The sequence below is a fragment of the Ursus maritimus genome, unplaced genomic scaffold, assembly GCF_017311325.1.
Source record: "Ursus maritimus isolate PB19 unplaced genomic scaffold, ASM1731132v1 scaffold_7, whole genome shotgun sequence".
Classification (NCBI taxonomy): domain Eukaryota; kingdom Metazoa; phylum Chordata; class Mammalia; order Carnivora; family Ursidae; genus Ursus; species Ursus maritimus.
This window is the reverse complement of record NW_024426885.1, coordinates 3,150,933-3,177,803: the sequence shown is the minus strand read 5'-3', so window position 1 is coordinate 3,177,803 and position 26,871 is coordinate 3,150,933. Positions and strand designations below refer to the sequence as shown.

Sequence of the window (26,871 nt, the reverse complement as noted above, 5' to 3'; positions counted from 1 at the left end):
GCGGGGGGGGGGGGGGGGGGGGGGGGGGGGGGGGGGGGGGGTTGCACAGAGAGAATCAAGAGGAGGACTCCGTGCAGGACCTGGTGCGGAGGTCAAGCGGAGATGGGCAGCTGGGGCAGCTTTCTGAAAGAAGCCAGAATGCAGACTCTCACCTGCTAGTACCTAGCGTGATGCCCAGTGTGCGGGGGTTCTGCACCCACACCTGCCCTGTGGTCGTGTCCTTTAGTCATTCCAGGGGCCCCCCGTTGATGGGGGTTGGCTTGGTTGGATGTACACTTGGAGGAGGGGCACTTCAACTGCGGCTTACGTTCGGGTTTAGAAAAGCACTTGGATCTGGGGACATTACATGTGGGAGGACTGGAGTGGAGTGACAAGGAACCATCTGGAGAAAACCTGTACAGGACCAGATATTAAACGCCTCGCAGGCCCTATCACCTCTGCCACCACTCCTCAGCTCTGCTGTCGTGCACATAAACACATGGGCATGGTCGGGCTCCAGTAAAACTTGGTTTACAAAAACAGCTGCCGGGCCAGGTTTGGACCATGGAGATACTGAAAATCCTGTGTGCAGACAAAAGTAGCATTGAGCGATGGTTTAAATGCTGGGCAGTTGTTGGCAAGGAGGTGTTGTAGGCAGCAGCTGTGGTACTGGCCCAGCAAGAGCCGGGGGCCTGAGCTAAGGGGCTGCAGTGGAAGCAAGAAGAAACTCACAGTTCCCTTCTATACATGAAAATGGCCCAGAAGGACACACTGTATAAATGCAGGCGGTCTCTCCTGGGAAAGCTTCGGGGACCCTGGATTCCCTTGTTGTGCCCATCCACCATTCCCAGCGTGGGCAGTGATGGGCACTGCGATCAATTACCTGGCGTGAACACGCTCTCTGGCAAAGCCGGGCAGTGCAGAGGCAAGTAGCATCCAGGCGTCTGTACACAAAAATGGATAGATATTCACAATCAATACACCAATGAAAAACCAAGTTGCCTGTAGGATTCTAGTTTCTGGTAGATTATTTTTGTACGCGGCCTGTCATGTGGTCTCCTGAGCATTGACAAACCTGAGACAGTAAGAAAGCCAGAACAGATGTGATTGTTTTTAACATGATAGCATTTTTTATTTTTAGGTGAGAATAAGACTGCTAGTTCTTCCCATTTTTATGTAGTCGTACTACAGTTTCCCGTTACTTGTATCCTAAGCAGCGACAGACCCTTGCTCCGTAAGCCTTGAATGAAGAGGGGATGCAACTTGTTACAAGCAGTAATTTCAATCCATTTGTTCCATTTTTATCAACACTAAATAATAGCTTTTAAGCATCCTATTGGGATTAGGGTCGGGATGCCGGATAGAATACAGGATGCCCAGTTAAATTTATGTTTCTGATACACAGTGAGTCATTTTTTAGTACAAATACTATACAGAAAAATTTTGATTTGAAATTCAAATTTAGCTAGGTGACCTGTATTTTTCATGTTTTTCACTTGAGTGCAGTTGGCACACAATGTTGTGTTAGTTTCAGGTGTACGACATAGTGATTCAGCGTCTCTGTACGTTGTGCTTGCTCACAAGTGTAGCTGCCATCTGTCACTACACAACACCGTTACAGTACTCGGCACTACAGAAACTCTGTTCTCTGTGCTACACCTTTTATTCCCATGACTCACTCCATAACTGGAAGTCTGTACCTCCTCTTCACCCATTTTGCCCAGCCCCCCACCCATCTGGCAACCATCAGTTTATTCTCTGTATTTATAGGTCTGATTCTGCTTTCTGTTTATTCATTTGTTTCGTTTTTTTTAGACTCCACTTGTAAGTGAAATCATACATTATTTGTCTTTCTCAGTCTGGCTTATTTCACATAATACTCTCTAGGTCTATCCATGTTGACACAAATAGCAAATCGCCTTTTTTATGGCTAATATTCTTTGTACATACCTACCTCCTCTTTATCCATTCGTCTATGGACGGATATTTAGGTGGCTTCCCTATCTTGGCTATTGTAAATAATGTTTCATTATGGGGGTGGTGCGTATATCTTTTCAGATTACTGTTTCTCTTTTTGGGGGGGTAAATACCCAGTAGTGGAATTACTGGATCATATGATATTTCTATTTTTAATTTTTTGAGGGACCTCCACACTGTTTCCCCGCAGTGGCTGCACCAACTTACATTGCCACCAACAGCGCACAGGGTTCCTTTTTCTCCACATCCTCGCCAACACTTGTTGCTTGTTGTGTTTTTGATTCTAGCCATTCTGACAGCTTTAAGGTGATGTCTCATTGTGGGTTTGATTTTCATGTCCCTGATGATGAGTGGTGTTGAGCATCTTTTCATGTGCCTGTTGGCCATCTGGATGTCCTCTTTGGAAGAATGTCCATTCGTGTCTTCTGCCCATTTTTAATCAGATTATTTTAGGGTTGGGTTATATTAGTCCTTGGTGTATTTTGAATATTAACCCCTTATTGGATATGTCATTTGTAAATATCTTTTCCCATTCAGTAGGTCACCTTTTTGTTTTGTTGATGGTTTTCTTCAATGTGTGAAAGCTTTTTATTTTGATGTAGTGCCAATAATTTATTTTTGCTTTTATTTCCCTTGACTTGGAAGACATATATAGAAAAATGTTGCTACAGCCGATGTCAGAGAAGTTACTGCCTGTGCTCTCTTCCAGGATTTTAATGATTTCAGATCTCACATTTAGGTCTTTACTCCATTTTGAGTTTATTTTTGTGTATGGTGCCAGGTAGTGGTCCAGTTTCATTCCTTTGCATGTTTCTGTCCAGTTTTCCCAACACCATTTGTTGAAGAAACTGTTTCCCATTGCATATTCTTGCCTCTGTTGTCATAGGTTAATTTACTATATAATTGTGGTTTTATTTCTGGGTTTTCTATTTTGTTCCAGTGATCTGTGTGTCAGTTTTTGTGTCAGTACATAGTGTTTTGATGACTACAACTTTGTAGTATATCTTGTAATCTGGGGTTGTGATACCTCCAGCTTTGTTGTTTTCTTCTCAAGATTGCTTTGGCTATTTGGGGCATGTTGTGGTTCCAAAAAATTTTAGGATTCTAGTTCTGTGAAAAATGCTGTTGATATTTTGATAGGGATTGCTTTGAATCTGTGGATTGCTTTGGATAGTATGGACATTTTGACAATATTCTTCCATTCCATGAGCATAGAATATGTTTCCATTTGTTTGTGTCCTCTTCAGTTTCCTTCATCACCATTTTATAGTTTTCAGAGTACAGGTCTTTCACCCCCTTGCTTAAATTTATTCCCAGGTATTTCATTACTTTTGGTGCAGTTGTAGATGGAATTGCTTTCTTAATTTCTCTTTCTGCTACTTTGTCATTAGTGTATAAAAACACTGCCAATTTCTATTAATTTTGTATCCTGCAACTTTACTGAATTCATTTATTCTAATAGTTTTTTGGTGAAGTCTTATGGTTTTCTATGTATAGTATCATGTCATCTGCAAATAGTGGCAGTTTAACTTCTTCCTTACCAACATGGATGCCTCTTATTTTTCTTGTCTGATTGCTGTGGCTAGGACTTCCACTATTTTGTTGAATAAAAGTGGTGAGAGTGGACATCCTTGTCTTGTTCCTGATCTTAGAGGAAAAGCTCTCAGTTTTTAACCACTGAATATGATCTTAGCTATGGGTTTGTCATAGGTGGCTTTTATTATGTTGAGATAGGTTCCCTCCAAACCTCGTTTGTTTAGAGTTTTTTTCTCCATCTACTGAGATGATTTTTATCCTTCTTTTTGTAGATGTGGTATATCATGTTAATTGATTTGCAAATATTGAGCCGTTCTAGCATCCCTGGAATAAATCCCACTTGATCACGGTGAATCAGCTGTTTAATGTATTGTTGGATGGGGCCTTCTAATATTTTGTTGAGTTTTTCATCTGTTCATCTGGGATATTTGCCTATAGTTCTCTTTTTTTGTGGCATCTTTATCTGGTTTTGGTATCACAATAAGACTGGCCTCATAGAATGTGCTTGGAAACTTTCCTTTCTCTTTTATATTTTGGAATAGTTTGAGAAGAGTAGGTATTGACTCTTCTTTAAGTATTTGGTAAAATTTGTGAATCCATCTGGTTGGACTTTTATGGGGGGAGAGTTTTTAAAATAACAATTGAATTTCATTAGTAATAATCGGTCTATTCAAATTTTTTATTACTGATTTAGTTTTGGAAGATTATATGTTTCTGGGAGTTTATCCATTTTTTTCCTAGGTTGTCCAGTTTGCTGGCATATAACTTTTCATAGTATTCTGTTATAATCTTTTGTATCTCTGTGATGTCAGTTCTCTTTCATTTCTGATTTTTTTAATTTGAGTCCTTTCCTTTTTTGATGAGTCTAAGGATTTATCAATTTTGTTTATCTTTTCATAGAACCATTTCTTGGTTTCATTTTCTTTCCATTTTTTAGTCTCTTTGTCATTTTTTTCTGCTCTGATCTTTATTGTTTCCTTCCTTCTACTCACCTTAGGCTTTGTTCTTTTTTTTAGTCCCTTTAGTTGTAGGGGTAGGTTGTTTGAGCTTTTTCTTGGGGTAGGTCTATATCACTGTGTATTTCCCTCTTCAGCCTCCTTTTGCTATGTCCCAACGATTTTGGACAATTGTGTTTTCATTTTCATTTGTTTCTGTGGGTTTGTTTTCTCCTTTGATTTCGTTATTGACCCATTGGTTGTTGAGCAGCATGTTGTTTAGTATCCATGTGTTTGTGTCTTTTCCAGTTTTTTTTCTTGTGATTGATGTCCAGTTTCATACCATTGTGGTTAGAAAAGATACATGGTATGATTTCAGTCTTGAATTTATTGAGGCTTATTTTGTGGCCTAACATGTGATCTGTTCTGGAGAATATTCCATGTGCACTTGAAAATAATATTTTAGTTGGAATATTCTGTATATATCTGTTATGTGCATCTGGTCTAATGTGTCATTTAAAGACACTGCTTCTTTATTGACTTTGTTTGATGATCTAGCTATTGATAGAAGTGGGGGTGTTAGAGTCCCCTCTTATTGTATTATCAGTTTCTTCCTCTGTCAGTTTATTTGCTTTATGTATTTAAGTGCTCCAATGTTGGATGCATAGATATTTAAAATTGTTATATCTGCTTGTTTGATCCCATTATTATTATATAATGCCTTTCTTTGTCTCATTACCATCTTTGTTTTAAAACAAGTCTATTTTGTCTGATATCAGTATTGCTACCCTGACTTTTTTTTCCACTTCTGTTTGTATGGTAAATGTTTTCCATCCCTTCACATTCAGTCTGTATGTATCTTTAGGTCTGAGGTTAGTCTCTTATAGGCAGCATATAGATGGGTCTTGTTTTTTTATCTACACTCCCCCCACCCCATGTCTTTTAATTGGAACATTTAGGCCATTTACATTTAAAGTAATTATTGATCGATATGTACTTGTTGCCATTTTGTTAATTGTTTTCTGGTTGTTTTTGTAGTTGTTCTCTTCCTTTTTTCTCTTGATCTCTTTGTGATTGATAAGTTTCTGTCATGTTTGGCTTTCTTTCTCTTTATTTTGTGCATCTGTTATAAGTTTTGGATTTGCCATTATCGTAAGGTTCATATATAGCATCCTAAGTATATAGAAGTCTATATTCAGTTGATGGTCTTTTAATGAACACAGTCTTAATGAGGGAGTTTGCATTTCCAAGGATCTGTGAGTTCAGTGAGATTTTAAAATTTATGTTTGCATTACAATTAAAATCTTTAAGAGTAAATAACTCACTATTTAGAAAGGTAAAATGCTTCTTACAATTGGGAGACACAATTGGGAGGTTTTTCATACAAGTTCAAGTTACTATTTTTCAAACTAGAGTTTTGAAAAGAAAAGGATCCCAAAATTCTAGGGCCTGAGACTCCAGTCTAAGCCAAGGACTTAAATTCAGAATGAAGCAAACTTGAGGCCTCTGTCAGCATGCTGTTGCAGGTGCAGAGAGGGACATCTGTACTGAGAAATAAGGCCTAGTTCAAGGAGGAGGGAGCTAGAGATTTGGGACCAGTGAGAAGAGGAGAGAGACTCCAGAGCATTAACAGTTGCTCTGTATTTGTGGTTGGCAGAATGAGGCGGCCCAGAGCCCCATGTCTGACCATGGGGATTGGGTGACCCTGCATGGGGGGCAGCAGAGAGAGAACATGCTCTCTCTTCAAGCTCCCAACAGGTAGATTTTCAGTGAGGTCTTCTGTCTCTTTATCCCCCTCTGCTCTTCTCAAGCTCTCGGGGTAGAGGCGTGTAGGGGTCAAATCAAGTCTTAGTGCTCTGAAGCGCTACCTCCTGGCTCCAGGCTTTACACGCAGGGCCTCTTCCCTTGTCTTGGCTGTCAGAACACCTGCAAATAAATGCTGCTTTGTTTTTGCTGGAAAACCCTGTGACACCCCCTTCTCTCTTCCCCTGGGAGGGCTGGGAACCGGGTCCAGGCATGGAGCTTACGGTCCACAGACCCGCCTGCCTGCAAATGTGACAGTCTCCCAGAGGGCTGTATTGATTTTTTAAGAGGAAGAAAAAGGCATATAAAATTGGACTTTCCAACCTTCTCTGAGTAGAAATTGGTGCTTCCAAAGGGAATTTTAATTGGCTGGCTTTGCAGCTAAAATGTTTTCTACCCCTTTCTTTCTCTTCTTCACCCTGCCTCTGTTCATCCTTTTAAACTTCCCCCAACCCCTTTTACTTCCTGCTCTTGAGCATAATTGGGGCCTTTACTGGTGGACTTGGGATTGGAAGACCTCGGGGTGTGTTGCTAAGTTTGAGCCCCCTGGAAGGAAGGAAGAGGGTGCTGGGAGAGCAGCCAGCTCCCAGAAGTAAGGGGGGTGGGAAATGGCATCTGTGCTTGCTGTTCAGAGTGAATCATCCTTCAAATTAAAAATCTTGATTTCCAGTGCCAGTGACAATACTTGTTGAAGAAGTACGAATGTTTTCTGCTTCTCGTAATCTACTTCTTGCGAATATTAGTACTCTGGAAAAAAGATTTATTTTAATAATGTGAGTTTTAGGTTTTTTTTTTTTTCTGTAGTTAACATTGTTTTATTACCCTATATCCTTGCCAGAAAGTGCATTTTAAGAGTTTCAATTCAAAATTAAATATGACCTCAGTGTTTTAAAATACAATTACATTAACTGTCCATTTAATAGTTGCTTAAGATTTTTTGGCCACTAATGTATAGTCAATATACTTGTCTGATATTAAATACAGGGTTTTCAGCCATGCTCACCAGCTAACGTGTTCCAGCTGCAACAATAACTAGCAAAGGCTTTCTGAGAAAGTGAGCTGCAGAAGGTTGTTCCCAGATGAAACTACAGCGTTCTCTTATGTCATCAGCTATGCTTTTCTTTAAAAACTCCACTGTGTTTGATAATAGGGAATGACCTATTATTTATTTAGAACTGTACAAACCAATTTACAAGACAGGTAATTTAGTGGCAGGATTATTTATTAATGAGCCCAGTACACAAGTTAATGGGACCAAACCCTGTGGAGGTCAGCCCTCCTAGAACGCATACCTTTTGGAAAGAAGAGAAGTAGTGTCTTCAGAACATTCAGTTATTATTTTAACATTCAAATTAAGACATGTTTCTTGCTAAGATGCAAAATAATTTTTTTTTCCTGAATTGCATCACAACAAAGTAGTCTTGAAGCTGTCTGGAGATCTGTTTTGTCAACCATATTACGGGTGGGTATGTTTTAGTCCTGTTAGTACCAAAGGTGTGAGAGCCTCAAGAAGGGCCTTGGTTTCCCAAGCTCACGCACATCCTGCCATCCCTGTCAAATGCTTTGCATCTGGGATGCTCTGTCTCATTGCTCACCCCACATTCTAGAATTCCTAATCACTGTGAGAGGGGCATGTGTGTGCCTGCTTCCTGGAAACGGTCTTCCTTCTCATGTCTTTTTTCCCCCCAGACAGTGACTGCAGAGGGTCTGCTGGTACCTTCTGCATGTCGGGGGATGGGGAGTGGGAAGTGGGGAGTTCTCCCCACTAGACCTCTTCCCTCTTTCTGTGATGATCTAATGGCCACCTCTTGGAAGACTGAAAAACCTAATGGAGAAATGAGGGGCAGCATAAGTGGCCTTCATAAAATGTGTGTGTGGTCACTGGAATTCAACCTTTATCTATAGTCAAAGAATGAAGATAGAGCTAAGTGTGTTGTCTAATTTCGTTTTTCCTGTGTTTCATCTCAGTATGCAGTTGATTGCCTTATATCAGGAGTGGGGAATGGAGCTGCCGTGAAGGAAACTCACTTAGGTTTGTGTCTTAAAATCTGAAACACTTCCAGGTTCTGACTGGAGAGTCCTATCAAAGTAAGCACAATTGGAAGTGATGCCCAGTCCCTGGGCTTTAACAAACTTTGTTATTCGGCAGTCTGCTACAAAATCTGAAAAGGCAGAGAATTGTAGCTTTCACTGTTTAGAAAATCTTTGTGGGTTTTTCTTCCCCCTGGGGAATGGTTTTCAGCAAATTATTCATTGGAAAAATGAAATCTGAAATGCAGGTGTTTTCAGTGCACATGCAATGGTGGCTGTGCTGACACCACTGCGTCTTGGTTACTCGTTCGCTCAGCACACAGGCACCGAGCACCAGTGATGTGCCAGATAGGACCCCAGCGCCGAGAGGCAGGACAACGCATGGCTCTTCCTTCAGACCTGGAGCAGCCTTTGTGGGAGGCCCATCCATCTGACTTCTTCATGCGACCTAGGCTGACATCTGCCTAGCCAAAAGACTGGCCTGCTGGTTTGCCAAGCCACATAGAACAATACTATGGCTTTTATCACCCTGGGCCTTGCTTCTACAGAGCTGAGTGCGGGGAAGATGACAGGCCTGGGACATTCGTAGGCTTAGGCTTGTTACCTGTAAAAAGGAATGTTGTATGGAGTGGTCATCAAGGCATTTAAATATAAACATGGCCTTCTTTTAAGGGTATAGACCAGTAATGCCCAGTGGCCACTCCCTGCAAACCTGAGACCCTATAGTATGGGCACCTAGTCTCTCTTCTTGTCTAGAATATAAAGCATCTAGAATATAAAAGAACTAGAATCGACACTCAGGTTCCCATTGTCTTTGAATTGATAGGGCAGTGGGCTTTGGGTATAGTTTTATGGATTAGGGGAACTTTATAGAAGTTATGTAAATGTAAGAGAATAAATCCAAATGCTATATAGTGTATATGCTATATAGGATATATGCTATCAAGAATAGAGCATATAGGGGCGCCTGGGTAGCGCAGTCGTTAAGCGTCTGCCTTCGGCTCAGGGCGTGATCCCGGCGTTCCGGGATCGAGTCCCACATCGGGCTCCTCGGCTGGGAGCCTGCTTCTTCCTCTCCCTCTCCCCTGCTGTGTTCCCTCTCTCGCTGGCTGTCTCTCTGTCACATAAATAAAATCTTTAAAAAAAAAAAAAAGAATAGAGCATATAAACATAGGGACTTTATAAGGAGTGACTGTTTCCATTTCAGAGATGATCAAGAATACTGTGGATTCATGGAGGTGGTCCAGAGATTAAGGTCTTTGGAATCAGACAGACTCGAATTCAAATCCTAGTTGCATCCTTTATGCATTGGTTAAGTTATTGTCACATAACTTCTGGACTCCCTTTCGTCTTCTGGAACATAGAGATGGTATCTCCCTCAGGGGTTATGGGAAGGAATAAATACAGAAATTTTTTTAATTAAATATCTGGCACATGTTAGGCACTCGGTAACTAGCAGCTGTGAAGTTTTATCCAAGTGTTTTTGACTTGTTGACTTGTTTCCCTGTAGTTGATTCTCACCTTTATTCAGTGGATCCCTCCTTTCCAAAATGCCAGATTGGGTAATGAAGGTCTGACATTGAGACATTTTCTCAACAGGGACTTCTGTAGTCAGTTGCCTTGACTCTGGCTGACCTTGAATGTGTTGAGAGAGTTTGGATATCAGATTGCACATTAGAAAGCCAATCATCTGTTACCCATCTTGACTACGGCCCTGAGATTTCCCCATTCTCATGCTAGTTTCTTTTCCTCTTAACACCTGTTTGTTTTAGGGAGCAAAGGCCCTCTAACTGATGTTTCAGTTCCTCTTTGTCCCTAAATTCTTATATCCCAGATCAATCCCTTGTTGGAAACCTATGTCTTTTTTTAGGTGTCCGTGCAAAAATTTAATGGCACAGAGCAATTAGTAGCATGTAATGACTTTCTGCACTATCATTCTGTTGTTTGGACGCAGACATTGATTTTCCTTATCTTGGCATGTGAAGGAAAGAGTCTGATTCCTGTCTTGTCTCTCCTAAGCCTGCAGTGGCACACACCCTTAGCAGAGCAGAGCAAGGCCACACAGAGTCTTTGAGGGCATTGGAAGGGGCAGCTGTAGAGAGAGTGCAGGTTGGCCCAGTAGAGAGAGACCAGACCATAGAGGATGCTCAGAGCAGGTCGCTGCTGCCCTGGGCCACATGAGTTATAGAGTCAGCCTGAAGATGTGGTTGACCAGATACCCCATTTTGAAATCTGGATGTGAAGATGAGGCTTCTATAATTTCTGTTCATGGACCAATTCCTATTTGTCCCTCCTTTTCCGGGAATGAAGAGAATTACCGAATAACACTCAGTTACCTAACCCCAAGGATCTTTTGCAGGGGGGCAGGTAGTACCCATATGGGAATACCAATAATTTGATGAGACTGATGGAAATGACGCTTTAAAAATTATATTTTTACAGATATTTTTCAACAAATGAACTAAATTCTTATTGACAGGCTTGTAATCTACTTAAGTAAAATTTGATTAGGATTTTTTATTCCTCTTTCATGTTATTTTTTTAAACTATTTCATTGCTAATGTTTAAGCATTTTATTTATAAGAAGCTAAATTAAGCTGGGAAAGAGGAATCTACCTCTCATGTGTGAGTTGTTAGAAAGCTGCTCTGCTCCCTGCTTCAGTGGTGAAAAGCAAATGCAACACAGACATAAGGCTATTTGAACTCTTTATTTGCCACATTTACAATATTAATAACCGCATTTCTAGAAGTTGTCACATCAAGTAAAAGATCTTCATTCCAGGCTGTCTTTTGGGGCCAAATTGAGACTGGATGCATGCATTTAATAAATTGTAGTCTCAAGTAGTCATTTTTGTAAATAATTAGTTTCAGTGAAAGAATAAGTTAGCATATTGTATGCATCTAATGTTGCAAACGTACATACAGCAAAGTTTGCTATTAATCAACAGTCAAGCACCGCAAGTGGGGTCTCATACATAATGAATTGTGCTTAAGCCTCATGGGTTTCTTGATAGAAAAATAAAAGAAAACACAAGTGTAGTAAGCTTTTGAATAAAATTTAACTAGATTGCTCTGTATCCTGTAATTGTTTTGGAATCATTAGGGACCTGATAATTCATCTATAGTTTTGGGGTGTTTTTATCTTCATCTGTCAAATAGTAGAGATTTTAATGATATGTTAAAGTGTTGATAAAATACAGTTTTCCTTTTAACAATTTGAACATTTAGGGGAGAAAGTAAATAGGCTTTTTTAAGGCATTCTATTCTGCCAAGTATACTATTTAAATTGTGTTTTCAAAATGGTTTATTGCTTATGTATTTAAGAATCATTTTCAAAAAAGAAAAAAAGTATATAGTTCTTATGACCTGTACCTTGTATTGAGGACTTGAAAATTTACATAACATTTTCTGGGTTTGGAGGGGGTTTTAAAATACTACCATAAATTCCTCTGTGGTCTTGTTTAGCTTCTGACATTATTTGAGCCCCAAATTTTGAGGGCTTAGGATGCCCATTAAAAACATATCCAATTTAAGCAACATACCTGTGACCACCCAGAAAGTGAGTAAATTGAGGCCCAGTTAAATTTTACTGCCTCTTCCTCCTCCTATTGTTGACCTTGGGTCGCAAACCATTGGTGGCCTATGATAGGATCATAAACGTAGAATTCATTTGGGGGTGTGTGATTTTGGGGGTGGAGGGCATCAAGGCAAGGAGCAGGATTTGTGTCCATCTTTGTTCTGAACCACACTGTAAAAGCTCAGCGAGGGTGTGTGGAGCACCTGTCAGAACTCCAGCTAGCCGTCCTGCAGGAATGGCTGAAAGTACCACCTTCCCCACGAAGCCGGCCTCACGACTTCTGTCTGGACTGGGCGTGGGCTCCCTCCGCTACCGATTTCCCTCCGTCGAATGGTACCAAAGTCTGTTTCGTAGAGAGTGACCTGTGAAAACAGACACTAGAACCCAACACGTGAAAGTTAGACCGTAAACTCATGTGTTAGGAGTAGTGGCAGCTCTTACCCCACTCAGACGCGCCCATGCACGAGTCGCGGCTACTGTTCGTTGAGTAAACTTCAGTATGTCGCCGGTACGTCGTGCTCACGTCCCCCCTTCTCCTTCGCAGTTGACTGCGCAGTGCTCTCAGGGCGGTGCGGGTGACATCCCAGCCGTGAGGACGGCACCGGACACAGCCGCGGGGAGGCTCCCTGTCCGGAGGCGTTCGTTCATCTCCGACTCAGTTCTGTGGGAGGCCCATGTTCTCAGTACCAGCACCAGCACTTTGATTCCCCTCCTTCCCCTCTTTCCCCTGGTTTAGAAGTTCAGATCAGTGCACAGAGCCCCTCACACCCGCATGGCCGTATCGCATGACAGCTGCTGGCCAGTAGGCTGTATCACAGAGCCATCGCTGGACGTGTCCGTTCGTCAGACGGCCTGTGAACGCCCTTGTCGGGAACGTGGGGCTGTCCGAGAGGCCGAGGGGAAGGCTGCTGGCGCCGCCTGTGCGTCTTGCCTTCGCCGGCTGTGCTTCAGACCCCGCGTCAGTGCTCTTGTGGGTGAGCCGCGGACGTAATGGGTCCTCGATAATTATTTTGAATGGAATCAAGCCGTAAAATTCAGTTGAAATATAGAGTTTAGAATCTTTATTCAGCATCCTTGTTTTAAAAAAAAAGATCTTTTTTGATGGTAGGTCGCATAATTTATTTCTTCCATCCTACCACTGGAAAAAAGGGCATCTGAGCTGTAGCAAGAAGGTATAACTAAACGCAGGACAAATCCGTCAGACACAAACACGAGACTCTGGTAGAGATCTGTTACATTGGACATAATTGTGTATTTATCAGTGAGATTTAGCAACAGGATCCACAGGTTTTAAAATCACCTCTATTGTAGTTTTAAGGTTTTGCTGAAAACATGCACCTTCCTGAGGCTGTGGGGTCTGGTGCTTTACCCTGGAGTCCACACTGTGTCTTAGACCCAGAGACGGGGAGATTTGCTTCTCTAGCTCAGCTTGGGAAATGTTTCTTACCGTAAGGGTGTCGAAAATGCTGTATGTGGCTAAGGCTCTGGCTTCCACTACAGGCTGTACCCCGCTGTCCGTGGGTCTCCCGCAGACTGACCCCCCAGCCTTGCTAAGGGACACAGCTCGGGTCAGCTCGCTGCTAGATTCCATGTGAACTCCGAAGAATACGTGTCTTTGGAGCTCTCTTCTTAGGCTGGAGCTCTCTGTGTGGGTGAGCCTCTAGCATCAGCAGTTCGTGTTCCCAAACCCTAAGACTCCATTTTATCCTAGGAAGACCGAAATCTTGGAAAAGTACTGGGGTCAACAAGAGAGGTCTTTGAGTGCCCAGCAGTCCGCGCCCTGGTGTAGCGAATGCTACTAATCACATGTGAGGAGCTTAGAACTTTCGGCCTGTTTTCTTACATCAAATGGGATTTAAGCCAAGTACACGACATTTTAATGTCTTTGGGAAATAGAATTCGTTCAGAAATGAAGACTTAGTGGTTCTTTACTACCAGTCAAGTCCTGAGGCGCCCCAACGCTGAACACCCAAATCTCCTGCCAAACTGCTTTTTAAAGTGTTGAGCAAATTTGCAGCATGGGAAGACGCTGGAGGATGTGCGGTCAGGAACGTTCTTCCAGGTTTCCTCGTGTCGTGCCAGTCGACGCCATGGCAGACCTTGGGCGCTGCTTTCTGGTGGGCTGGTGGCCTGGCTCGCTTTGCCCAGCGGGGGTGCCCGGTTCTGCAGCTGCCACCAGCCTGAGCCCAGTGTGTGCAACCTGGCTGGGGGTGCCATATCCGATGGGTTCCGTGCAGCAGATGGACAGCTCGGAACCCGGTCCAGGGGGGCCATTCTGCTTGAACTTGGTCCAATCCCCTTGTCTGCCTGCTGCTGCCAGTGCAATGCTGCCTGTGTCCCCTCACTTTCTACCTGAAATCCTCGTCTTGAAACGCAGGCTGTGTTGCAGGCAGGAAGGACAGATTTCCCGCTAATGCCATCTAGGTTCGTATGTGTGACGCTGTGAGTGATGGGTTCCCCTCCATGTACAGCGGTCAGGCATCCCTGCACCATTAAAGACATTTCAGAAGTTTGTTCTCGAGCACTTCCCCACTCTCCTGCATCCTGATTTGGGCTGAAGGACAAATCTGACGTCTGAAATAGCTCACCGAACATTCTTTCTCCAAGCCCCGGAAGGGAGGGGGTCACGACTGCAGGAGAACGTCACTCGGGGCTTTCGTTCACACTGGCGTTCCAGGGGTTTCCCCTGAGGGCTGTTGTCTGGGGATTGCCAACAGCTGTGTGTTTCTTCAGGAATCCCTTCAGCCAAACCGCGTAGGATGCCGTGTTTGCTTTATTGCCGTGTGCCCAGTGCTCTCCACTCCCCTCTGTGGAAAAGTTCGACAAAGCCAAATTCATCGGTCAGCCACTGGCCAGCCCTCTCACGCCGGGTTTAACGAGGGTGGGGGGGTTTCCAGTGTGCTGGGGTTGCCCTGGGGAGACTCCTGCTGATGATGAGTGGCACCCGGGGGAAGGTCTCAGGCAGGGCGACTCTGATGTGTGCCTTCCTCCACGGTCCCGCTGACAGCAGGACAGGGTCTGCTCTTGTGTGGCCTGCGGGCCAGCTGCCGGCTCTGGGCTCCCACGCCTGGCGCTGGCCCACAGGCCGGTGTGTGCGTCTCCGTGGTGGCTGGGAGGCAGGCTCCCGGGAAGGGCTGAGATGTGGGATCGAAGGGAGCGTGGGCCATGGAGCCCGTAATCGCTGGGGCTTCGGGGCTGGTGCGTAGGGAAGCCTGGAGAGATTCCTCTGTAATAAGTGCAACCGCGGCTCACACAGGGACACGCGAAGCCAGGCTGGAGGGGAGGGCAGGGCAGAGAATAAATTTCGTTTTATTGTAGAAATGGAAATTTGTGTCATGGCTTTAAAAATCTGGTTTTATGTGTGTGTTTAATGCCATTCATTTTAAATGTAGTATCATAAATCCTTGCTTCAGAAGCAAAGCTGTTTAATTACATTTCACCCATGAATAGTTACCTAATGCCAATAGAGAAAGAGTTAAAAAGGAGACCTACAGAGTAAATCAGAGGTTGAGATCTTTAGCACAAGCATAAAAAATCAATTTAAGATGAATTTTACTACTATAAAAATTCCTCAAATATCCTTTTAAGAGTGGGAAATGCTAGTAGGGACACAGCTCCCATTCTAGTCCCTTAGCCACATGGGGGACGTGGCTACCAGCCCGGTCAGTGCCTCCAATGCCCAGATGCCCCCGTTCCACTCAGGGGCGTCTGAGGAAGGAGGTATAAGTCTTGGAGCAAAGCAGGTCGCTGGTGGGTACTGAAGCCCCCGCCGCTCGATTTAAGATGCCCCATCTCCTGTGGTGTATGTCCTGTGGCCCAGGGAAGCCCATTCCCCGTTTGTGTGATGGCCGAGCCCAGCCTGCAAGCTCTGATAGTGTCTGCGGCCTGCTGCAGGAGAAGCCGGGTGCGGGTGGGTCAGCGTGGGCTCTCGAGGCAGTCCCTGGCCCTCTCCCGCCTCTTCAGGAGAGAAGTCTCCCATGGGCTAAGAGTGAGGACATCGGCACCTTAGCTCTCTGTTCATCTCCCATTTGGGCAGGTGTCACATGCAGGTTGCTGCCTGCTCGCGGCTGAGGCCTTCGTGGCCAAGCTGCACATCTCCCCCCACCCTCCCTGGGGGCATTGGCCTTGCTTCATGGGAGGGGAGCCCTGGCTTACGCTAGAGCGCTGCCCCCTCTCCCTCCACCCCCGGGAGCAGGATGACAAAGCATGTGACAGTCCTCGCCACCTTTATTCTCCAGTATTATTCAGTACGGAAAGAACAGTGCAACAACAGTGACTAGAATTTCTCTCTGAAGTTGAATAATGTTTAAGCCAGGCATGGGAAGTTCGACTCCTTCCCTGACCAGATGTCCTGATGGAGAGAGAAATCAGGGCAGGGAGGAGGTGCGTTTCCACTCCCAGCAACGTCTCTGCTCCACCGGCTCCCAGGTGCCTGTGGACGGAGCACGTTCTGTGCAGCCCCTCCATTGATTTGGTGTCCAGCCCGACCAAGGGCCCGTCCACGTGAGTTCCTACCGCAGACATCCTGCAAAGGTGACAGCGTGGCCTCAGCCAAGGCCAGACTGCTCTGTCCAGTCATGAGTCGGCAGGATGGCCGGCTTGCATCTGTTGTCCCTCTCTGCTGGTTGCTTTGGTGGACTCGTTTCTTCTAATTTTCACTGCCCCATTCCTTACTTACCACTGTCCACATGCAAGTGCTAGAACTCCCTCCCTGATGCACTTTCTGTTCCACCGTGGAAAAACAGTAGAAAGGGTATTTCTGTGCATCTCGTCCCAGGAAGCTTATTTCTGGAAAGATCCAGGGACCTCAGTGGAGACTCTCAGTCCCACAGAACGCCGTGCCTGAGAGACTTGGACTCCAGCACAGGATCCCTTTTAAGACCTGTTCAAGGTCTTCAGTTCTCTGCAGCTTGTAGCATGCAGTGCCCAGGCTTCTGGATCTGCAGCAGCCCGTGCATGCTGGCGTCCTTTGTGCGGCCAGGCCTGCGCTCCTGGGGCTGTCAGTCACAGTCGTCCCTGTGCTGGGCCACAGAGCCGAGCCAGTGGTGGCCTCTCCACCCAGACCTTCATAAGGGGGGTAGATACGAGGTGAAAAAGACAGCCTGTAGATTGGTGCACGTGCGCCCATCCTTAACACACACAGGGTGAGGCACAGAGGGTCAGGAAGAGCTGCTTGCAACTACCCTACCCCTGAAATTCAGTATCTGAGAATACTAGACAGACTCTGCCCTCCAGGCCCAGAAAGCTGCTAGGAAGCCTGCCACCTGTCCAGGGCCTTGGAAGGTGAGGAAGGAAAGTCAGCGGAAGAAATCAGACCTGGTGCCAGTGCTTTTGTGGGTGTGAGGTTCTAGGAAATTGAAATAAAGATTGGCTCCATCATAAAATTGTAGGGCTCAGAAGCAGGGATGTTTTCTCAGTCCAGCAGAGCCAATCCCCAGAGACTCAGCAGCCGCCGAAGGTAAGTCAGCTCTGTGAGCGGTAGCTACCAGATCCCACAGACAAGGAATGAGACCCTGGGGGAAGGAACAAACTGAATCGAGTCTGAAGTATGTTGGTTTAAACTTAAGGAGATAAAAGGAAGAAGTGACCGTAAGGAATGAACAAGGGAATTTGAGGGGGAAAAAAACAAAGCAAAAACCAAAGCCAGAGCAGAGTGACTGACGTTAGCCTTGCAGAAGGACCTACACACAGATTAGACACTCTGGAGCATGAGACCCCGAGGACCAAAAGCAGACTCCGTGGAAATCCCCCGGAATGCAGCCCCAAGCAGTAGAAAATCCTAAATGTGCTACTGTTGAAATTCAGTGGGAGGGACGGGGTGATCAAAATTCAGGTTAATTACTTTGGTACTATTTCTGGAAGACGTTTTTGATAAGACATGGTGATTTTACAGACGAACGATAGTGGCACATGTGCACCTGTTAGCCTTACAGAGGGGCAGCCCCACTCCCGCTGGGCTTGCTTCTGCGCCTGTCATCCTGGCTGTGCCACGTCCTGCTTCACAGCGCGGCTGCAGACGTTCAGAGCCGCAAATAGCAGAGCCTGTGTACTAGGATGTTTCCTCCTGGAATCACCTCTTGTTTTCAAAGATCAGTTATTTCTTAAAGCTAAAGGTGGAAACGTGGCTGGAAGGCAGCCCACCCCTCCTGCGGGCACCTGCCCACCGCTCCGCAGCTGTGGGCACACATACTCGGGAAACTGCTACAGATATCTACCCATGTGGGCACAGTAGACGTTTGTTTGCTTTTCACGTGTGTGGACGCAGGGCCTGAGGTTTTTACCCTCTTGTTATCACTTTTGCAGACCCGTGGAGGCCCCCACTCTTCCTGAGCTGCTCGGCCGTCCAGAGGAAATAACGGAGCCCCTGGTTCAGTGCGTGGCCTGGCTGGATGCCTATTTCCATGAGCCTGAGGTCCTCCCAGGCCTCCCCTTGCCTGCAATTCACCATCCCGTGTTCCAGCGAGGTCAGTAAGTCCACCGCCTCGTAGGGTTTCGCTCAGGGAGTTTGACCGATTAACTGTCACTTACATAACAGCCCGTGATATCAACTCTACCGACTTGGTGTCTTTACATCATCTAAACAGAGACGGCATGTGGCCACGCCATAAGGACAAGAGTTCACGATCTCCACCCATTCCAAATGCTTGTGTTAGTTTTGGCACGTGGTCACATAATTCTTGGCAAAGGCAGTAAAAATGATGCATGCAGATCGACTCTTGACTCTTGTTGGCTGAAAGGTTTAAATAGGAACACATCTCAATAGCAGTGAATTTTTCAATAAGCTTATTGTTAACTTAAACTATCAGCTTGCCAACAGCACAGAAAATGAGGCTTGTACATGGACAATTAGCCACTTCCATAAACTTGGCTGGTGACGTTTACAGCAGAGTGGGCAGCGGCACTGTGTCGTCTCGGATAAGTTTTCAGTCTCATTTCTCAAACTTGCCACAGTTAGATACTGTGTTCTTAAAGCAGACATTGAGAGCTTACTGCCTAAATGTAGCAGGCTTAAGGCACATGGTCTGTGGTCACCAAAACACATTTTCCCAGATGCTTCTTTTTAAGTTCTTCTTTGGACCTTAATTATGGCAACTAAAATTATTCTAGACACATACCGGACGTTTATTTTGCATGGTGATTTTTTATACTTGTTCTAAGATAAATGCGTGTGTATGTGTGCACAAACATCCGTAGTTATACGCACACGTATACTCAAGGGAAAGACTACCTGAGACAAGACACGGTAAATTTAGGGGCCCCGGGTGGCTCAGTTGGTTGAGCGTCTGACTCTTGGTTTCGGCTCAGGTCATGATCTCAGGGCCGTGGGATCCAGCCCCACATTGGACTCTGCGCTCAGTGCAGAGTCTGCTTGAGATTCTCCCTCTCTCTCCCTCTGCCCCTCCACCCCTCTAAAATAAGTACATCTTTAAAGTAAATTTAAAGCAATCCTGAATTTCAAAACAGAGTCTCCTAAATAAGTTTAGTCAGATTCTAGTAGCTGCCATGATTTTCAGCAAAAAGAAACTTAAAAGTGCAGTAGGGTGTTCAGGGGCAGTGGATAGAGAAGCTCCTGGAAAGTTGAGCTAACACCTGAGTTGACTAACAGGGTCAGGCAAGTGAACAGATCGTACCCTGCGCGTGTTCGCACATAACGGAAACGGTGCAACCGCGATGAGCCCCCATGTGTCATTCAGAGCGGTCTCTAGGAGGAGTGCGGGAGCTCCAGCAGGCCTCAGCATGTCCCTGGGCACACGTCCTGGATGGGCCTCTGGTAGCGTGGGCCGGCCGGCTGCGTGGAGGCCGCAGGGCACGCGGTGTGACCTCCATGTGCTGCGCGGGCTGAAGAACTCAGGCGTGGCTTTGCTTCTGCAGTAGGGCTTGGGAATCCTGGTGCTCTGACCTCTGCCGTCCACTGTCGTCACTTGGAGAGTGCTGCTGTGCCACTAGGAGCAAGAAGGAATTGCCTGACTGGCTCTCCCCTCTTGCAGCCTGTTGAATAGTGAGCAGAAATGTAAGGTTTTGAAATTTTCAGGGCAGAAAAATGAGAAAACCAAGGCAGGAAGTATCTGTATAATCGAAGGGGGAGGTGGGAAGTGAGCTTATAAAATCCTGAGGTCCTCCTGTCCTTGGTGTTTGAAGAGGGCTGGGACTGGCCACACTGACCTGCCTCCCCGGCCCTGGGCCCGAGCCAGCCCGTCTCCTTGTCTAGCCCCCATGGTCAGCGTGGGTGACCAGAATGGCCGGAAGCAGCCACTGGGCTAAGGATGGAGGCCGTCCAGCCCCAGCTAGAAGCTCTGCCCTGTTAGACGAGCCCCACAGTGCTGGCGGGTGCTTCCAACTGGGGCCAGGTCCTACTAGCCAGGTCTGGGGGGACAGCCTCCAGCACCCTCCTCAGAACAGGGTCCCCTGGGGCAGCCCCGCCTCTTGACGGTTAGTGGTTGCCGAGGGCCAGGGTTTCCCACGCCGTAGCATGTGCAAGCCAGGTTTTTCTAATTTAGCTCAATCTCTTACTCCCAGGCAGGGACCAGGTGTGGGGATTTTATGGTCTAAGAAGGGAGGTGGTGGATGGTTATGATACAGTTGCTAACACGGAGTTAATTGGCACTAACCCCCAGATGTGGTGACACCCCTTTCTATCCAGTGGTAGTTGGCTTTGCTCTGTTTCTACTTTGTATCTTGTAGTCCCAGTGAAATCATGGTGAGCAGGCAAGTCACACGCAGGGACAATCCTCTGGGAACCTCGGAGACCTCTAGAAACTGTGCATTAACGTAAAGAAAGAAACCGTCGCAAACTGGGAGGCATGGGCACGTTTTAACGTGGAATAAATTTTTTTTTTTAACAAATTCTGTTTTCTGTGCATCTTAATTTTTGGACATGTTTAACATACTTTTGCATATCATGTGTTCATCATGGCCTCACCTCTGAGATTTACACCAGGTCTGCCTATGTCAACTTGTTTTAAAAACGTCGTCCTGACAGAGCTCACCCTGGAGCTCCAGCGCCTTAACCTGCTCGTCCCCCGGCACTGGCCAGCCCTGCTGCATTCCGAGGGCCGCTCTTGTCTGTGGGCAAGACCGCTTTACCATTTCAGGGTCTTTCGCGTTCACCATTGGTTCATTTTTTAAGGCTGGTCACACACGTGCGCTGCGGTAAGCCATATGAAATTACCATTTTTGTTAGGTTAAAACTTAACAAATACTAAAAATTTCATATAGTTCAGCTTCTTATCTTGGAAATTTTCCCAAGTTTGATTAGTAACAAGTTAATTGTCTGGGTTTTTCTGCCAAGGAGCCGTGAAGCTGTCTTTCGTGACCAGAAGTCTGGAAGCGTGTGTGGCCACTGCAGATGGGGGTCCTCGGTGCGAAGAGGGCTGCAGTGTGTGGGGCTCGGGGTGCTGCTCAGGAAATTACAGGAAAAGTGGGTGTTGAGTAAGATGTATTTTAGTTTTCTTGTGAGATTGTGTTTTTAGTGGAGGGCATTTTCTAAGAAAAAATTGTTTTGAGAGTTTAGGGGGGTTTTGCTTTTTGCTAATCTGCTTTATTAAAGTATCAACAGGACCATTTGTGCAGCCGCTCTGATGGAGAGCCAGCAGTCTTGGGACACAATGAACCATTTTAGGGAGGTCAGGTGCTCCCCCATCAAGTTCTTGCTAAGGTCAGCATTATTTTGAATTCATTTTTCTCCAAGAAATAGTTACTGAATGAAGCCATTGGTCTTGAAATCTTAATGTTTCTTTTATAAGGAGATACTGTTTGAAGTTCTTTCCAGTTAATATTTTCTAACTTTATATTTACTTATTAAAAGTACATCACTCCATTTTATCATAAATATCTTCAGGTAGTCTTCGTAGTCCATGGCAAAGCAGGTAAAAAGGTAAAAGTAACACTTTGCCAGAAGCATGATTTCACAGAGTTCAGGAAAAGCCAACCTGGGGGAAACTGAGACTCAGCTTTCAGACTCAGAATGTGTGCACACGCTTTCTTCCCCTTCTCAGCTCCTCTGTCTGTTGAGGTGCTCAAAGCAGGGTACCTGGGCCTCTCTGCTTGCTCTGCCAGGCTTCCCCACAAGATGGGCCCCAAGAGGCAGCCCCGCAGCACAAGCTCCCCAGTGTGCGCAGTGGTATGAGCCTGGCATTGTGGACAGTGGTGGGGGACGGCGGTTGGTTGGGGACAGACGACAGTGGGCATGGACGGTGGTGTGAACGGTGGTGGGGGATGGACAGCAGTGGGTGCGAACTGTGGTGTGAACAGCGGGTGGGAGGGGACAGTTGGTGGTGGGTGCAGATGGGCGGGTGGTTGGGGACAGACGGCAGTGGGTGCAGACAGTGGTGTGAACGGTGGTGGGAGACTGTTGGTGGTGGGTGTGGATGGCGGTGGACCCCAGCTGCTCCTCCCGGTGTCTTCTCACAGATGATGGTTTTCAACAGACGAGTTCTGAGTTTTCTTTTCAAAGTGACTGCAATGTTCCCTTTTAAATGAAATATTTGACACTTTAATAATTCCTTCGTCGCAGCTATTAGCTTGTAGCTATGAAGTCCAGTCGCATGACAGTAGTAGAATCTGCATCTGTTAACCCTGCTGGCACGCAGTGTCTCGTGACTTCTGTTCCAAAACCTCAGGAAGGGTTCTCGCACTTGTGTATCTCTGTTGAACACCCTCTTTCCGAAGGGCCTCTGCTGAAAGCCCTGCCAGAGAGTTACGGGAAAGGCCCTTCCGGGGTGAGTTAATTCCTGCACGTCCTGGAAGACAGTCCCAGCGTAGTGCGCCTGCCAGCGGAGGCTGTGGGGGTCCTGGAAGGCTCTTGGACCGCGAGGAAGGGGCAGCATCGTTACCTCAGGTCCTCACCAGAGACGGCCCTTCACAATTAAAAATCCACCGGAGAGAGCCAAGCAAGGGCTACTCATGCCAGCCCTCCACGACCCGCAGCCCCACAGCCTTCGGGGGCACAGCGCTTCTGCCCTCCGGCTGTCACGCACCCCGGGGCCGCTGTCTCCCTGAGAGAGGAGGCACTGAGCCCTCTGGCCATCCGGGTCCTGTGGCCCGTTCGAGTGTTGTTCACGTCGCGGCCAGAGCTCGCGAACGCCGTGTGCACGTCCTGCTGTGGCGGAGAGAGGGCTCTCTCCTACCCCTCCCCTGCCCACAGCAGGAGGCAGCTCTGTTTGTTCACCAAGTTCGTACTGACGTTCTTCCCTGCACTTGGAAACAAACCTAACCTGAAGAGGATACTAGCTAGAGCAGGGGATGGCATTTACAGCTTCTGGTCGGTGACTCTCATGGTTCTCCCGTATTGCAAATGAGGCCTTATAAAAACTGTGGGCCTTGCTCTGATATTACCTAGTTCGTAAACCTTCTGATGCCCATTTATTGATGAGAACAAGCTGACAACACTGCATTTAAACTAAATGGAGGGAGAATGAGCTGGGAAGACGAACTTTCCACCCTAGAGCTGCCACGCTGCTTTTGGGGGCAGCAGATATGGAAATCTGGCCCAGGGCCCTCTGAGGCCAACACCGGGGGAGGCACCGATCAGAGCCAGAGATGGGGTGGTGGGCCTGAGGGCTGAGGTGCCGGGAAGATGATCAGGTGTCTGAAATCAGGAGCAGTCCCTCCCGTCACAGAGAGTCCAGCTCAGCCTGTGCTGTGCTGTGGTTTCGAGCCGGGGGGGGGGAAGGGCTCAGGGGTTGAGGGGGGTGTTTAAGAACAAAGGTGGGCGCGAGCCCTCAATGCAAATGGTGTGGAGGATGCAGAGTGAGTCCTGCGGGTGACCGAGGGGGTGAGCGAGCCATCTTCCTCATTGGGGGCATTTGCCTCCCTGCTTTCTGGGCCCGATGAACCAGTCTCCGTGAAGCCCTCCTCGCGGCACCAGAAGGCCTTTTCAGAGCCTTGCCGAGGGAGCACTGCTTTCTCCAGACAGCGCCTTCTGTCTGGCCGTGAGACCTCACACCCCCGGGAACGGGCAGCTGACGCACAGCCCTCTCCTGGTGGACAGAAGCGCCCCTTCGTGGGCTGCCCGGCCCCAGTCTCCGTTCAGATACATGCATCACTTCCAGCTCCTCGGAGTAGCGGTGCTAGGTTACCAGAACTCTGCGTCCACCGGGAGGCTTTCGCTAGGTCAGGGGCCCCCAGCCTGAGCAGAAAGGAGCCACAGAACCCCTGAAGGGTGGTGGCTTGTGGGCCCTGTGGCCACTGCCCTCATTGGTTCTGGCTCTGTCCGAGGCGGGGGGCTGGCCAGGCCAGCTCAGAAACAATCCGTGTACTTCACCCTTAGCTCTTCAACTTGACTGATCGTCGACGTTTTGGCATATTGGCGAATTTCATGGGCCAAAGAGCCTGGGGTTCAGATTATGTCTTAGTTCATGATTTCCTTTTTTATCATGCGGTTTCCTGCCTGGCACTTGTCCTTAGTGTTTGTTTGTTCTTCGCGCTGCACAGCCACATCTTGCACGTGGAGTTTTCGCTTCGGCTGTGATTCATTTAAACCAACAGCTTCGTCACGCTGCTCTTGACTCTCCAGCCCTTCATCTGGGAACGTATGTATCCAGATGCTCCAGGCAGTTTGTTCATATTATGCCTATAATTTCTGTGCTTCTCACCCCTCCCCAAGACACATCCAAAATCTTAAGACAGGTAAATATACATACATGCACATATATTTTATCTGTGTGCATATGTACATATCGCACATACAAGCGTGTATGTTACATACGCATGTGCTATTTTGAGCATTATTGCTCCAAAGGAATTTATTGACGTGGATCGGTCTCTTAAGAGAGCTTCTGCAATGTGCATCACTCTGTGCTAAGTTCGACATTCCTGATTTAATAATGATTTTTGTTTGAGACCTCTATTTGCACATTTAAGAAGTGTTTTTGCTGTTGTAATTAACAGCTTTTACAAGTTTTAGGTTAGGTATCTAGAGCTCTAGCCAGGTGAGAAGGTGGGAGAGCCAATATGTCACTCATTTTTGATTTGTAAAGTGTGAGCAAGCCTGGCTGCACATCAGTGTCTGACTCATGTCAGGATGAACCCCCCCCCGCCCCCACCCCCGCCCCAGTCCTGATTGTCTAAAGAGTGTTGCCAGGAGGTGCCGGCACTTTGCCAGGATAGCCCATGGCAGAGTGTTGGCAAAGCTAACCAGAACCTTCAGGAGGTGTTCAGATACTTTGGGCCCAAAATGTGGTTTCTCTTTGAAATAGTTGGACGAGGGAAGCTCTAGATTCTTAGGGAGACCCCTGAACACTGGGAGCAGCCAGTAGAGGGGAAGAGACCACTTCAGGTCCCGGATACCTTATATAGAGCCCGTCCTGGGTTTGCTGTGGAAGAGGTTCAATATTCTCGTAACCCACAGGGTCACCTCACACCCACCCTAGAGATGGTAGCAAATGCCCCTCCCATAGAGGAGAATTTACTCAGTCGATGGGGACCGGCTCCTGAGATGCTCGTGTAGCTGAACAGGACCATGGGCTGGACCCCAAGAGCAGGCATGGGGTTCCTGCGCCCGAAGCCCTCTGACAAATCAGTAATCACCACTGGCTCCTGGGAAGCCTCATTCAGTGGAAGTTTCATCCCAAATCTGGGGAGATGCTCAGATCCTATGTTCCCTGAGGTTTCCATAGCTCAGGCAAAAAAAAAAAAAAAAAAAAGTGAACTTGAGAAGACCTTTACTCAAGGTCACAGGGGTCACACATTGTAGTGTAACCAAGCTTAAAAGGTGATTTGACGTCAGCTACTTTCAAACTTGCATTGGACAGGACAGGGTCTCTATTACAAGTAAATAATACTGATAATTGAAATTTGTCACAAGTGCTGCTTTTATGGGAAATATTCACATGACAATATCAATGTTACATCTGGCATAATTATCGCAAGCCAGTGGCAGTTCCTGTTACAGAGCAGTCGCCTGATTATGTCCACACGTTTAGGAAGATCACCTGCAGTTGCTCGTGTTGGGCGGGTGTGGGTAGACTTCACCCCAGAGCAGCACAGGATCAGATTTCTACCTACCAAGAAAAGTAAATTACATTGTCCGTTTTCTCAATCTTTCATTTGAAATGGGCTTTGAAAAAAATAGGAATTTTCTATCAGATCTGTATTTTAAAGTGAAAAAAATACACTTTTCACTTAAATGTGCTTTCAAAAATTTTATCCCCACTGTAGGCATTAGCTTAACGTGTGTTGCTTCAAAGGAGAATGTTTGAGTGTTTTTGTTGTAATTTCACATTTTATAGGCCGTGTGAATGCATTTTATACCATCCTAGAAATAATAAATAGAATTATCTCTACCACCTGGGTTTATAGAAAAATTATATTTTAATAAAAAATGTACATAGAACTGGACTGTAAGTTAATATGTTAAGCACATCAGCGTTAGAAAATTAATGGCAGTAATGCTGTAAAACCGTTTGCAGGAGCCAAGAGTGTAGAAACCATTACTTGATTTAAATTTCCTCATCACCTACGAGTTTTACCTTCGTCCCTTATGTTCGGGTTGACTTGGAATAGACTTACAAGTACACGATCTGCTTTAAAGGTTGTGTTTACGTGTCGGAATAGAAAATCCCATCTCTTCCGGAGGCCGTTGGTGTGACTCTGGGACCGTGTGGTGGCCGTCATCAGGCAGAACGGACCCCCGGGGGCTCAGCGCGCTGGGCATTGTGTCCGGTGTTAATGCCACACCATGCAGTACTTCTGAAGAATGGAGCAGGGAAGGGAACTGTTTAGCCGAAAGTACATCACTCAGTTACAAGTGATCAATCACGAAAAATCAGGTTTTTCCTGTCCTACAGATATTAAGGCAAATACTGATCCTGTTTGGAAAGTAGTGTCTCTGGTGAGTCCTGCCCCTGCCCACCCCGCCGCCAGCATAAATACCTACAGTATCTCCGTTACTATGGCAACTACTTTTTCATTTCTTGAGTACTGCTGTTGATTGTTGCACAAAACACACTGTGTAGAGGACCCATCCCTAGACGTGTGTGTGTGTGTGTGTGTACGCACTGTGTGTACTTTTTATAAATGTGCGTTCCTCAGCTA

General features: G+C 46.4%; 1 protein-coding gene and 1 long non-coding RNA gene across 3 annotated transcripts in view; both read left to right on the top strand.

Annotated features, from left to right (window-relative positions):
* Positions 1-26,871, top strand: part of MGMT (O-6-methylguanine-DNA methyltransferase) — a 296,048-nt gene that overhangs the window by 226,114 nt on the left and 43,063 nt on the right. For both annotated transcript variants that reach the window (XM_040624040.1, XM_040624039.1), the window contains one exon: positions 18,142-18,302. In XM_040624040.1, coding sequence (XP_040479974.1) covers positions 18,142-18,302 — 161 coding nt within the window. The remainder of the gene's footprint in view (positions 1-18,141; positions 18,303-26,871) is intronic.
* Positions 19,630-20,679, top strand: LOC121101214. Its single transcript, XR_005833161.1, has 2 exons — positions 19,630-19,849; positions 20,521-20,679. It is a non-coding gene; the product is annotated as an uncharacterized LOC121101214 (long non-coding RNA).